We start from the raw sequence: 14,116 nt of genomic DNA on the forward strand, positions 1-14,116 counted from the left end.
GATAGATTTTTTTTCAGCACCCTAATTACTTTGTCCAGTTACACTGTTATTGTTGTGTGCCATGAGTCAGCACCACTTCATTGCTGGTCCTCCAGCGGGTTTTCAAAGGCAGTAAATCTCACAGGATGAGATTGTTCATCTTTGTCCTGTGGATTAGATGATGGATTCAAACCACATGCCTTTGGAATTGCCGTGCAGCTTCTTAGTGTTGGGCCACCAGAGTTCTTTTCCCGTCACGTTAATTGGCATTATAAACTGACCCAGAAGCCCTGTTGTAATAATTTTATTCCTTCACCTTGGGAATATGAAATTGTTTTAATATTTGGCCAACAAATAGGTTCCTGAAACACATAACCTATAAAAACAGGATGTTGCTTCTATTTGTGTTCGCCTTTAAACATCTCTCTACAGGCTTCAGTTTTTGAGCCCTAGCCTTACTTTTTAGAATAAGCCATTCCTCTCCCCACCGGCTCCTTGCTGTGCATTATTTTTATATATAAAACTATAATGTTCTAAAAGGTGGTTTGTTCCAAACTCTCACACCCCATTTTAGTGAATGAGGTTTAGGAATTAATGTTATAAACATCAGTATTATATGTACAAGACACAACATCCTCCATGCTATTCAAGTACATTCCTTTTGCAAGAGAATAAACTTTTCCTGTCAATCTCAAGCCCATTACTATTGATTCAGTAGCAACATTCCATTGAGTTTCCAAGGTTATAAGGAGATTGCCCATTTTTCTCCCGGAGAGCTGCTGGAAGAGCCAAAGAGGTAGAATGTTTTGGTTACCAACACAGACTTATGCATACTGTCCCACAAGAGCTTCTAAGTAAACTAAGTAAGATATGTTACAGATTACTGTATGGAAAACTTACAAATAGACACTCCATTTGCAGATGAGAATAAATCATGATTTCAAGAGACTTTGCCTTAACTTTTGAAAATCAAAATAAAGCATTTTTTTATATTTTAATTTTTAGGTACTTGAATGTATAAAGCTAAGTGAAGAAACAACTACATCATCCAGTAGAATTTTTGTCAAAATATTTTTCCAGGAACTTTGTGAATACATGGGTCTTCCTAAACTTAATGCAAGATTAAAGGATGAGTAAGTTTATCATGAAACACTTTTTCTTCTTGCTTTTCATCATAGTTTCTCTCCCCTACCCCTTACAGACGCACTCTCACTCGCTCTCTCTCTTACAGAAATGAGTCTGTCCGAAGCTGTAAAAGTTTTTCCTGCTAGGATTGTCATCATGCTGGTTTTCTCTGGCTCTGTCCCTCCGTCACTCAGTGATGTCAGTCACTACATTTCCAAAACAACACTATATTTGAACATTTTTCCATGTTTTTGTCCCTTTCCGAAAAGCATCTGATTATATATATAGGCTCCATCCATGTTTTAGATGTTTTGGTGATTATTTTTTAAGCTCCTCTGTATACATTCATACATACACACTATAGGTATCTACTCGTATGAATACAGGTGCATTTACGGATGTATTAAAAATTAGGACTTGATTTTACTCATTTCATTCAAATACTATGTAGCCTAACCTAGTTAAAGGCATAAACCACTTGGTTGTATTTCATTTACTAATTTATATGTTATTGTTGTTTTTGTTATGTGTCATCGAGTCTTTTGTGACTCATAGCGACCCTATGTACAAGAGCCCTAAATCCTCTTCTATTCTGTGCCAACCTCGCTGTCTCAAGCACACTCATTGCCACTACCCCAATCACAGAATTGATCCATCTCATTCAGGGTCTTCCTCTCCTGCACTGTCCCTCCACTCTCCCAAACATGATGTCCCTCTCCAAGGACCAGTCCCTGCTTGCAACATGCCCAAAGTATGTCAGACGAAGCTTCAGAATCTTTGACACCAGGGAATATTCTGGCTTCACCCTCTCCAGGACAAACGTGTTTGTTCTTCTAGCATTCCATGGTATATTCAACACTCTTCTCTAGCACCACAACTCAAAGGCATCAATTCTCTTTTTATCATCCCGATTCACTGTCCAAATCTCTGATGCATAGCACATAATTGCAAAGACTATAGTCTGGATAAGGCGCACCTTAGTCTCCAGCCTGACGTCGTTGCACTTCAGGAGAGGTCCCTCACAGCTGACTTTCCCAATGCAGTTTGTCTCCTGATTTCCTGGCTGCTATAGAAAAATTTGAAAAATGACTGCAGGGAATTTCTTTTTTATTCATTTTTTCTTTGTAGGACTCTACAGCCATTCTTTGAAGGATTATTACCACGGGATAATCCAAGAAACACTCGATTTGCCATCAACTTTTTTACTTCTATTGGTCTTGGAGGCTTAACGTAAGGATTATTTTCAGAATCTTTTTATTTTCAATTTACAAAATAACCTTACAGTTGCTTGTAAAGCAGAGTCTTAACATTATCTTTCTAATTAGGGATGAGTTGCGAGAACATCTCAAAAATACACCAAAGGTCATCGTGGCACAGAAACCGGACGTTGACTCAAATAAATCTTCTCCTTCCTCTTCCTCATCTTCTTCCTCAGAATCAGACTCCTCAGATTCTGAGTCTGACAGCAGCGATAGCAGTTCAGACTCTTCCAGTGAAGAGAGTGATTCGTCGTCTACCAGCAGTCATAGCTCAGCCTCAGGTACTGAAACTCAGTTATCAAACAAGTACATTATAGATGATCTCTGTAATAACGCAGGAAGCACGCTGTCAGCGATTAGGTTCAACTCAGACCTTCCCTCCAGCAGGTTTCCAAGGCTACACATCAGAATGAGGGGAGATCACCCATCTGTTTCCTGGTGAGGCACAAGTGGATCCAAACTGCCAGAGATGCTCATTCTCTGTGTTAGCACAACTCGCCACGGACTGTGCCATTAGATTTCCTTGTTTGCAGTAAAGAAAGAAAATAATTTGGTTGCTTAGTTATTTCAGTATTCAGTTGTTGAAAAGCCATAATTAATCGTTTTCGTGATTAGCGCTGTTACAGCCCTTAGTAGAGGTACCCTGTTGACGTAGTGGTTAAACACTCAAATGCTGTCTGTATTATGCTGTAACATATATTGTGCTAAGATTTTTTTATTTTAATCTTTCACAGACATGAAATATTTCATTGACAAGTATTTATCTGAATGATGACTAAAGCATCATTTAAGGTTGTAGTCTTATTTATAGCAGTGTTCCTGACATTTCTATTTTAACAAAGTTTAAATTTTTCTTTAGTAACAAAGTTTCAGTGTTAGTAATTGACATATGCCAGAAATTCACTGTACACCTTGTAGGTGGTAAGATATACACCTTATATCTAAGTAAATAGATAGGAGCTATGCTGCCAGCCCAAGGGCACGTGGTTCAAATCCACCACCTGCTGCACAGAGGAAGATGAGCAGTCTCCTCATGTGTGATTTCCTGCTTCTGAAAACTCTGGAAGGGCAGCTCTGGGTCAGTTCATTAAACAGTACACAACAGTAACATACAGATTTTCATAATGAGAACACATTCATGTACATTCATGTACCTGCTAGCACAGATCAAAAAATTCTAGTACCCTCAAAGCTCTTTTTTGTCCCCTCTCAATTATTTACTACTCATCCATCACCTTGTATCTCTACTGCCATTCTTATTTCTATTTCCACAGATTAAGTTTCCCAGTTTTAACTTTATCAATTTATATATTATAAACATTTCCCTATTTAGATTATTTATTATTAGTAGAGTCACTCATTTATCCACAGATTATTTTAGTTCTTCAATGCCTTTAATCAAGATAGAAAAATTTTCAATAGGGACAATATTTCAGTAATTTTCAATAGGTTTGCCATTAACATCTTCAGTATTTTTTAAAATATGCCATTTTGTAGTTTGATTTTAGCGGACATCTTCTGGAAAAGTCCATATTGTTTTTCTCAAGATGGGCTGTGCTTTCGTTACAGCATCTGAAGTCTGTCTTGAGGATGTATTATTACTTTATGCTGTTTTTGTTTTTTGTGGTTTTTTTTTTATTCCAGATTTGAGACAGGAAGCACTCTGCCTACAGCTTTAGCTAATCATTGTTCTCTAGTTTGTGACATTGATGGATATTTAATGTGGAAGACTTGAAATAATTTTATGTTATCAAAGCAAGATTCCATTTACTTATAGGAAATCTTACTTTTGAATTAAAAGGGTTCACTTGACACTCACCTCTTTTAATTCTAAAGAGTTTGTTATTTCATAGTATCTGTTTTGAGAACAGATGATAACACAGCATGAATTGCTACAGTAAGGAAGCTTGCTGATTCAAAATTAATTTGCCTTTCCATGCAGTTTAAGTAGAAGGTGTTTATTTTACTAATAAAATATTAAATATAGCATGAAAGCAGTAGGAACTGCCTTCAAATTAGAAAATTGTAGAGCATACTCAACAAAATGAGAGGGAATCAGAGTATATGGTTACAATTTTCCTATCAATCAGCCACTGGAAGTGGTGTAAATTAGAATTCATGAGATAGATGCTGGTTTAGCACAGGGCCAGATGGTATCTGCTTGGGTAGCTACAACTTAGTTGAGCTATTTGATAGGAAACAGAGAAGTAAGCTCTTAGTGGCAAACCAGCTGAGTCTTCCATGTGCCAGGGGTAAGCATTTAGAAGTAGAGATAGAAATCGGCACAGTGAGATGAGGTAGGACGAGGGTAGGCAGCTTTCTACTATATTTGTATAATTAGGAATTTGACGGAAATTTTGATCATCACAATACCTTTGCTTTATGTACTCAAATTGCATAACATAGTACTATAATTTTTTCTTTATAAGAGTAAAATTGTTGATGGTTCTTTGAGAAAAGCTTTCTCAGAAACGCAAGCATTAATTGGTCTCATAAAATCATATGATTTTATGTCTTAATACAGCTTTTTTCCATTGGTGCAGTTAGTACGTCTCTGGTAACACTGAACAGCAGAACTGGTATTTTCATAGGAAGTTGTTTTTATTTGAAAAATATTTGTACATGAGGTTAAACAAATCTAATCATTCTTTTCCACCTACCTTTTAGTAAGTCATGTTTTAAGTGGGTATAATCATTGAATTTTAATTGTGTAGCAGTTCTGACAGGATATTCCTTAGGACATAATGCACAATGGACTAGAATTTCCATTTTTTTATAAAATTTATGAGTACAAATGCACTGTTGACTGTTGTTTCTTCTATAAAAGGTTTTATTAACATTTGCTGTAGTTAAAGTTTCTGTTCATTGTCTTGGATCAGCATAGTATTTTTGATAAATAATGATAATATGTATTTGTAAAAATCATGTGTTTTGTAAAATGTTACTAGACTTTGCATTCAATAAATAGAACTCTATCAAATTTGTCAGGGTTAATAAACCTATAATATGTAAGTAAATATGATTAAGGAGTTAAGATTAAAATAAAAGCTAACTATATTTCATTTTATACACACAGCTAAAAAGGTAAGAAAGAAGGTACAAGGAAGAACCAGAAATAAAGGAGGAGATAAAGTGAGTAGGAAACATCAAACAAATGATAGACGACATGAAGAAAGAAGACCAGAACACAGGCACCAGGAAACAAGGACCGAGAGAGAAAGAAGATCAGAAAAGCACAGAGATCAAAATTCAGGAGATGCCGATTGGAGAGATGCCAGTACAAAATACACTTCCGACAGAGGTGTTCCTTCAGAACGAAACAGTTACAGGAGGGTTGTGAATGACAGAGACCAAGAAGTGCACATAGATTTAGAAAATAAGCATGGTGATGCCAAAAAGAAAAGGGAAGAAAGGAGAAACTCTTTTTCTGAAAATGAGAAGCACAGGCATCGAAATAAGGATAGTGAAAATTTGAGAAGAAAAGATAGATCAAAGTCAAGAGAAAGGAACAGCAAACATTCAGGCTCTAGAAGCAGTGAAAATAGGTATCAGAATGGTGCTGAAAGGCGTTGGGAAAAGTCTACTAGCTACTCTGACCAATCCAGAGAATCAAAGAAAAGTCAGGACCGTCGAAGAGAAAAGTCTCCAACAAAGCAAAAATAACTCCACATGCCAGTAATTAAACAAGCCTTACATTCAGCTAAAGCAAAATATTTTTACACAGACTGATAAACTTTGTAAAGAATTCTTGTATAAAGTACTGGTTTGTATTTGTACATTTGAAATATGTTTTCGTTTCAATATATTTTATAATTGATACATCTCATGGTCCTCCACATGAACTTATTTGAAGGGAAAAGTTTTAATAGTGAGGGATGTAAAATTTGCTTATATTTTGTAAATAAAATGATAAAATGTTCATTGAATCAGTGATTTTTTTCCAAATATTTTTCTCCATAATTATGTCTTCAATGTATACAGAAATTCTGTAATGAATTGTTAGTGGCTTTTTATTTGGAAATGATCAAAATAGATCATCAATTCACTTTAATACTTTTGCTTTGTTAACAAGATGTTAGCTATCAGGAACCCATATTTTTTTAATTATTGTAGAGAATTTATTGCCAGTTTGTAGCTTGAACAAAATAGGCATGTAATTTTTTTTCCTAAGTGTTAGGGTGAACCTGGGTGAATGTTAGTATTTAAAATGATTCACAACTGTATTGCTTAGCATATATCTCAGTAACAATTCTTTTCTAGATGGCTATATAACATTTAATTGAAATAATTTGATTAGTGTTTTTTCTTAGACTTTAAATTTTATTACTACTTAAGAATTAATGGGTATTACATTGCATCAGTAGAAGAGATATAGTTATGAAAAATGTGTCCCGGCTAAGTGAAATAATTCCATTTTTATAAGATTTTTTTAAACATTTCTTGCATTGTAATTCAATAATTAATATGTGACCATAATATTTATTACATTTGAAATAAAATTCTGCCTCTGAGATCTTAGATTTTCTGACAGATCTTTAACTTTACTTACTAAATAGACTTTTTGTACTTGCTTATTTCAAAAATACATGAAATGAGTTTTAATCATTTCTGGGTTCAAGAAGAAATAGTTAGACACCATCTTAATATTTGGCTCTAAATATTAAGATTCGAATTAAAAATGTATGTTGCCTTTGTTTAAAATCCTAAATATAATTAACAATAAAGTCTGTAGATAAGGAAATCTTACCTCCTCTCCCTTTACCCTAAAAAAAAAAGTATTAACAATATGGCTCACCACTTGGGAAAATTCTTACCAGCAAACACTTTTAGCAGCAAAGAGGTGGTATCATTAGAAGAGACTGTCATAGAGCTAAGTAAGGAGCTGTGGCGGTTTAGTTCCTAACATACCTATGGAGAACTGCTGTGGGTCAGCATGGACTCAATGTCTAGGAGTTTGTTTTGGTGTAGTTATTGTAGACAGTCCATTTTACAGAATTAGAAGTTTAGCATATTGGATTTAAGGGCCATATGAGCCCTAAAGGAGATAAATAAGAGTTTACTTACTTAATTTTTACTAAACACTGATTGTTGTATTTTAGGTACCCTTAGGTAGAGAAACTGAGCAGGTTTTCAAGACTAAATTGCACAGAAGGAGACTGCCCAGCTTTCTCTCATGGATCCGCTGCTGAATTTTAACTACATGCCTTTGAATTGGTATTGCAACTCTTTAGCGCTTATAAAAAAGAGTAAGATTAGAAATTTTCTTCACTTTAACCTTCCCTTCTATTGTAAAAGTGAAAACCACCTTTATCATTGCATACTTGATCTTAAAGCATCATTAGTTTTTTGTTTTGTCGAGTTGGTTGTGATTTGGTTTGTTTATTTGTTTAGTTATTTTTTCAATGGTTCCTGCTAACCAGAAAGTTGGCTGTTTGTACCCACCAGCCACTCCACAGGAGAAAGATGAGGTTTTCTCTTCCCAATAAGATTTACAGCTTTGCAAATGTAATGGATGGCCTCTGTAAGTTGGAATTGCTTCATCAGCAGTGAGTTTGGTTTTTAATCTTTCTTGGTGGCTTGTTTATAAGGAATTGGATTGCCAACCTATAGATATGAAGATCAAATCCACCAGCTGCTCCACTGGGACAAAGGTGGGCAGTCTCCTCCCTTGCATTTAACTGCCAGTGAAAACTTGCTGGAGGGTCAACTCTGAGTTGGTTCCTACTACACCTTACAGAACAACAAAAACAATTTCTCTTAGAAGGTACTAGATATATGAAGGAAGTGAGATAAAGACCTATAAGTTGTATGAAGAACCTAGGCCAAAGAAGTGGATACATAGATAGTTATCTTGGGTAAGTCTTGACTGAAAATTCTTAGTGCTTCCTATTCTTAAGCAGTACTTCCCCCTCCTCCCCCATTGTTTTATTTACTCATAGAAGCATTTTGAACAGCTAGCAGCCTTTAAGCACAAATATTTGAATGTGTAGTCATATTTTTGTTAGATACTATTGAGTCGGTTACAACTCACAGCAACCCGATGAACAACACTTCTGAATGCTCTCCTATCCTGTCCTCATCATGTCTGATATACTTGAGCCATTTACCACTGTCACTGTATCAGTCCATCTCATTGAGGGGTTTCCTCTCTTGCTGACTCTCCATCTTTCCAAGCGTGATGTCTCTTTCCAAAGAATAATTTCTATCAACATGCCCAAAGTATGTGAAATGAAGCTCCACCATCCTTGCCTCAAAGGAGTACTCTCTACATACTTTCTCCAACAAAGATCTATTTATTCTTTTTGAAGTCTATAGGATATTGACTATCTTCTTCAACACCACAACTCAAAGGCATTGATTGTTCTGTCATTATTTATTTTCTAGCTCTCAGGTGCACAACACGTGATTAGAAAGACCATAGTATGAATCAAATACTCCTTAGTTTTAAACTGACATCTTCAGGACTTAAGAGAGCCCCTGACAAAGATTTTGTCAATGCAATATGTCTCCTGACCTCCCGCCTGATAGTGCCAAAGGTGCTGATTGTGGATTCAAGTAAGAGGAAATGGTTGACAATTTCAATCTTTTCTCATTCTGTCATTATGTTATCTGTTGACCCAGTGCTGAGAATTTTTTGTTTTCTTGATGTTGAGATGATGTTGAATATTGTCAAAACCAACCCATAACTGATCCTCCAACAGGTTTTTGAGGCTCGTCTTTCTTCAGGAGAGCAGCTAGTGAATTCGAACCATGTACCTTTGTGTTAGTAGTGATGGTTCTTACCACTTAACCACCAGAGCTCCTGATATTAAGAATAAGACAAGGCAAATGGGAGATAGGGTGAGGAGCTACATTGTTCTGTCTTCATAGTGCATTTCTTACTATATTAAAGAAGATGTTCACGTGTACCATCTTCCAGTTGGGCATATTGTTCACAAGTTTCCTTTTAATGTGTAGACAGTGAAACCTATTTCCTATTTCCATTTTCTAATTTTTATATTAAGGTAAGCCGAGTTCTGGATCTTTTTCATGAGTTAGCAATTTTTATTTTATTAATTTCGTTGGCTCCAAGTTTTTATATCTCCACCTTACTCTAGGTATGTTTTCTTAATTATCTCCCTTATATTAGTATCAAATCAGTGTCACCAGTATAACTACACTTCAAACATTCCACTGAAGAGTTAGTGCTGCTATTTTAAGAACCTTACACCTCATAAAAATTGAGGATGTATTGACAGCTCTCTTATATTCAGTTAAATCTATCACCATTTATTTCCCCCACTAACTGGTCAAAGGGCTCAATCTCAGTTAAACCCAACTCTTCACTTACTATTGAGCAAATAAACATTAGTAAGCATTACTGGATAAAAACATTAAAACCTAGTTGTCTGGTCTTAGAGTTACAAATATTAAATGAACACTTAATGTTACCCAGCAAATGCACTATTGATTGTATTCTTAGATCTAACGTTCAAGTAGGGTGTTGTTCTGCTTCCAAATGTAAGGGTTTTTGTGTTTTTTTCCTCCTTTATCTCTTACTGGTTTTTTTTTGTTTTTTTTTTAAATAATTATATTTTATTAATTTTCATAAACATTTACAGAGATTTTGGGCTTCCACTCATTCATTGTTGCACTATTCTCTCTACCCTCCTCCCAGTTTGTTCTTGTCCAAATGCCACAGTGCTTGTCAAAGCCAGTTCTGATTAATCTTCTTTGTCAGTGTGTCCTTTGCCATTCCCTATCACTCCTCCCTGAGAGAGACTTCACCCTGAGTCATAAGGAAAAGGGGATGGCGTATTCTCTTAGCTACTTCCTGCTGAAAAGGGACGCTGTGGGTTTCAGGGTGAAGATCTTCTCTCACTACTCTAAAGGGCCCCTTTGGCAGTAGGAAACACATAGACTATTATGGAGATTGATTTTGGAATTTAGATGCACTCTTATTGATTGTGCTTGGCCATACATGTTCATATCCTTGAAGATGTATCATGGGGGTGTTGCAACCTAGAAGACACAAATTTGACTAACAAGTTATAAGTACATGAGTCCAAAAATTATGGAAAAGTAAAAGAAAAGATTCTTTCATTGTTTTACAAACCCTCCCCCAGGTCCCCTCCACCATGTAGCCCTCGCTCTAGTCTCCTGTGATGACAGAAATTCCCAGTTATATCTCTCTCTTAAATGGTTCTCTCCCTCCTCTGTTTCAGTGCAGTATACATTATTGAACCCATCTTACTCAGTCTCTCCCCAACCCCAAGGACAGTCCCATTCTGTTAATTTTGAATTTTGTAGCATTGTCGTCTGAGAAGATGCTTTGTATTATTTCTGTGTTTTTTAATTTATTAATGGTTGCTTTGTGATCTAAAATATCTCTTCTGGAGAATGTTCCATGCACATTGGGGAAGAACGTACCCTGAGCTTTTTTTGGCCGGGCAGGGGTGCATTAGCCTGTATACGTCTATGAGAGAAAGTTGGTTTATTGTGTGGTTTAATTCTTCAGCGTATCTTTGTTGAGTTTCTTTCTGGTAGTTCTGTCTTTTCTTTAGAGTAGTGTATTGAAGTCTCCTACTACAATTTTGGTTTTATCTGTATCTTTTTCATTTTTGTTAATGTTTGCTTTGTATATTTTGCAGCTCTGTCATTTGGTCCATAGATTTATTTTATTATGTTTATATACTCTTGTTCTCTTAACTCTTTAAACATTATCTAGTGACCTTCTTTGTCCTGTGATGGTTTTTATGCTGAAATCTATTTTATCAGAGATTAGTTTCACTACTCCTGCTTTTTTTCTGGTTGCCATTTGCTTGGTGTAGTTTTTTTCCCTTTTATTTTTGGTCTTCACTTTCAGATGTGTTTCTTGTAGACAGCATATTGATGAGTTTTGGGGTTTTTTATGCGGTCTGCTGCTTTCTCTTCAGTGGTGTATTTAAACCATTCATATTCAGTGTAATTATTGAGAGGTAAGGTTTACTACTGTCGTTTTGTTGAATTCTTTTTGGTACTGTTGCTTATTTCTTTGGTCCATCCTGCTTACTGTGGGATCTCTGTAAGAAGGACTTCCCTCAGTATTTCCTGCAACACTGGTCTCATTTTTACAAACTCCTGCAGGTTCTGCTTATCTGAGAGTATCTTGATCTCTCCATCATATTTGATGGATAGTTTTGCTGGGTACAGTTGTATTCTCTGAGTGTTTGATACATGTCATTCCACTATCTTCTTGTTCACATGGTTTCTGCTGAGAAATCGGCACTTAACTTTATTTTCTCTTCCTTATATGTTACTCTTCATTTCTCCCTTTCTTACCTTTGGTTCTGGAAAATTTGACTATAATGTACCTTGGTGTTTTTCTTTTGGGGTCTATTCTATCTGGAGTTCTCTCAGGTTCTTGAATATATATCCTCTCATTCTTCATTATGCCTGGAAAGTTTTCTTCTAGTAATTTCTTCCACAACTTTGTCAGTGCCTTTACCTACTTCATCCTGTTCTGGGATTCCAGTTATGAGCACGTTATTCCTCTTAATGGTGTCTCACATTACTCTTGGGCTTTCTTTTTCCCCCCCTTCTTTTTTGATTCAGCTTTTTGTTCTCATAAATCAGTGCTGAGAATTTTAGCTTCTGTACGGCTGCTCTGTTTCATCTCCTCAAGTCAGCTCATATGTCCTCCACCATGTTGATAGCATCTGAAACATTGATTCTCATATTCTGAACTCTGATTTCTTTTTTCCCAGAGCCTCTAATGCCTTGTTTATCTGCATTGGCTTGGGTTGTTTTTCTAAGTTCCTCTTGGCTTTTGCTTGCACAGTCCTGTAATTCTTTGAGTTTGTCTTCACCCATTGAAAATATTCAGTCATTCTTTGAATTCTGTGGCAGAAAATTCCATCAGATTCCCTAGCTTCAGGAAATCCGTTGATTTCTATGTTTTGATCACTTTTTGGTGTTGACGTCTTGTTTTGGTTTGTGTAAGGTATGAGATAGTCTGCTGCTTCCATGTTATTGCAGTGGAATTTTTCATGCCTGGGCCTTAGCAGGCCTTTGGTCTGCTAAGAGGAGGACAGGGCAACACAGCCTGCCTGAATTTCTCTCTGATCCTTTAATTCAAGGGAAGACTTCTTTCAATTGGGGAGAGAGATGGCCTGTGAATTGGCAGCCTTCTCAGGCAACTACGACAGCTAGGCCAGTACAGAGGGTCTGCAGTTCAAGTACTGTTTCTGGCAGGGGCTTTGGTGCCGAGGTGGTGTTCGGAAAGCAGATAGCTTCACCTGTGATAGTGGTGCTTCTGGCACCAGAGAGCAGGGTGGCGGCGGGGTGTTCTTGTTTCCTCACAGTAGGGCGATCTGGTCTTCACATGGCGGGGCACTGGCACTTCACGTGCACTGGCATGCTCATGCAGAGCGTCCACATGGACCCTAGCTCAGTCTGTGCAGGAGTTCGGTTTGTGTGCTTTTTTAAATTCTTGAAGAAGAAAACACAGCATAGTAAAAATTTTGGACGTTGTAATGCTCAGCAATTTATAGCACTAACCACACACATGATGAAACAAAAAATAACAGCACCTTTAACACAACATCTCCAATAATTAGGAAAGAGAAACAAGCAAAATTTACAGGGGAAAGGAAAGAGTAAAGCAAAAATAAATTAAAAAAAATAGAATAGAAAGGGATTCTTTGACAGGATCAAGGAGGAGAACATGCAGATTAAATAAATGAAAGAGTACATCCAAACAATTAACTTGAGGTGGTCGGGGAGGGGAGATAACAACACTACAAAAGACTACTCCAACAAGACTTAAAACCTAACAGACTAGTAAAAAAACCCCTCAATGACTAAATGAATACAAAATGAGTCATAAAATTTGAACAGACTCATCACTAAAGAAGAAATTGATCACATAAAAACACTCCAAACCCCCCAAAAAGTCCTACCACAAATGACTTCACTAGTGAATTGTACCAAACATTCAAAGAAAGACTAATAACGGTTCTTTCATTGTGTAATAAAAGATTGAGTGCTCCTAAATTCATTCTATGAAGCAAGCATAACATCAAAACCAAATGACTAATAACTACTTGGAGTGGATTCTGACTCGTAGTCTTTATTGTGGATTAGACCTCAACATGAAGAAAACATGTTTGTACAACTGGGCCAGTAGGTAGGTAGCATCATGATAGATGGAGAAACAATTGAAGTTATAAATGATTTAATTTTATTTGCACTCACAATAAACACCCATGGTAGCAGTAATCAAGATATCAAAAGGCATGTTGAATTGGGAAAATCAGCTGCCAAAGACCTTTTCAAAGTGCTAAAGAGCAAAGATGCAAATTTTAAAGATTAAATGTGGCGGGCCCAAGTCATGGTATGTTCAATTCTTTTCTTATACAACTGAAAGTTGGACAGTGAATAAGGAAGACTGAAGAATTGCTGCCTTTGAATTGTGTCATTGGAGAATATCCCGTGGACTGACAAAGAACAAACAAATTTGTCTTGGAGGAAGTGCAACCAGGATAATCCTTAGAGACAAGGATGGTGAAACATTTTCTCACATACTTTGGACTGTCCTTGGATGACAGTGCTTAGGAAAAGACATCATGCTTGGCAAAGTAGGTCAGCGAAAGAAAGGAAGATCCTTAATGTGATGGCTTGACAAAGTGACTGCAACAATGGGTTTGAACATAACAGGTTTTGAAGATGATACGGGATAGGGCAAGGTTTCCATCTGTTGTTTATAGAGTCCTACTGAGTCATGCTCAGCTGGA

The 14,116-nt window shown here is 36.5% G+C and overlaps 1 protein-coding gene across 1 annotated transcript in view; it reads left to right on the forward strand.

Annotated features, from left to right (window-relative positions):
• The window catches only part of CWC22 (CWC22 spliceosome-associated protein homolog (S. cerevisiae)), a 35,328-nt gene extending 29,044 nt beyond the window's left edge, over nt 1-6,284 (forward strand). Inside the window, exons 16-19 of the mRNA XM_006878953.1 lie at nt 985-1,112; nt 2,233-2,334; nt 2,430-2,644; nt 5,440-6,284. Coding sequence (XP_006879015.1) covers nt 985-1,112; nt 2,233-2,334; nt 2,430-2,644; nt 5,440-6,026 — 1,032 coding nt within the window. The 3' untranslated portion in view covers nt 6,027-6,284. The remainder of the gene's footprint in view (nt 1-984; nt 1,113-2,232; nt 2,335-2,429; nt 2,645-5,439) is intronic.
• Nucleotides 6,285-14,116: the final 7,832 nt, after the last annotated feature.

The sequence above is a fragment of the Elephantulus edwardii genome, unplaced genomic scaffold (genome assembly GCF_000299155.1).
Source record: "Elephantulus edwardii isolate Elephantulus edwardi_28Jun2011 unplaced genomic scaffold, EleEdw1.0 scaffold00001, whole genome shotgun sequence".
Lineage (NCBI taxonomy): Eukaryota > Metazoa > Chordata > Mammalia > Macroscelidea > Macroscelididae > Elephantulus > Elephantulus edwardii.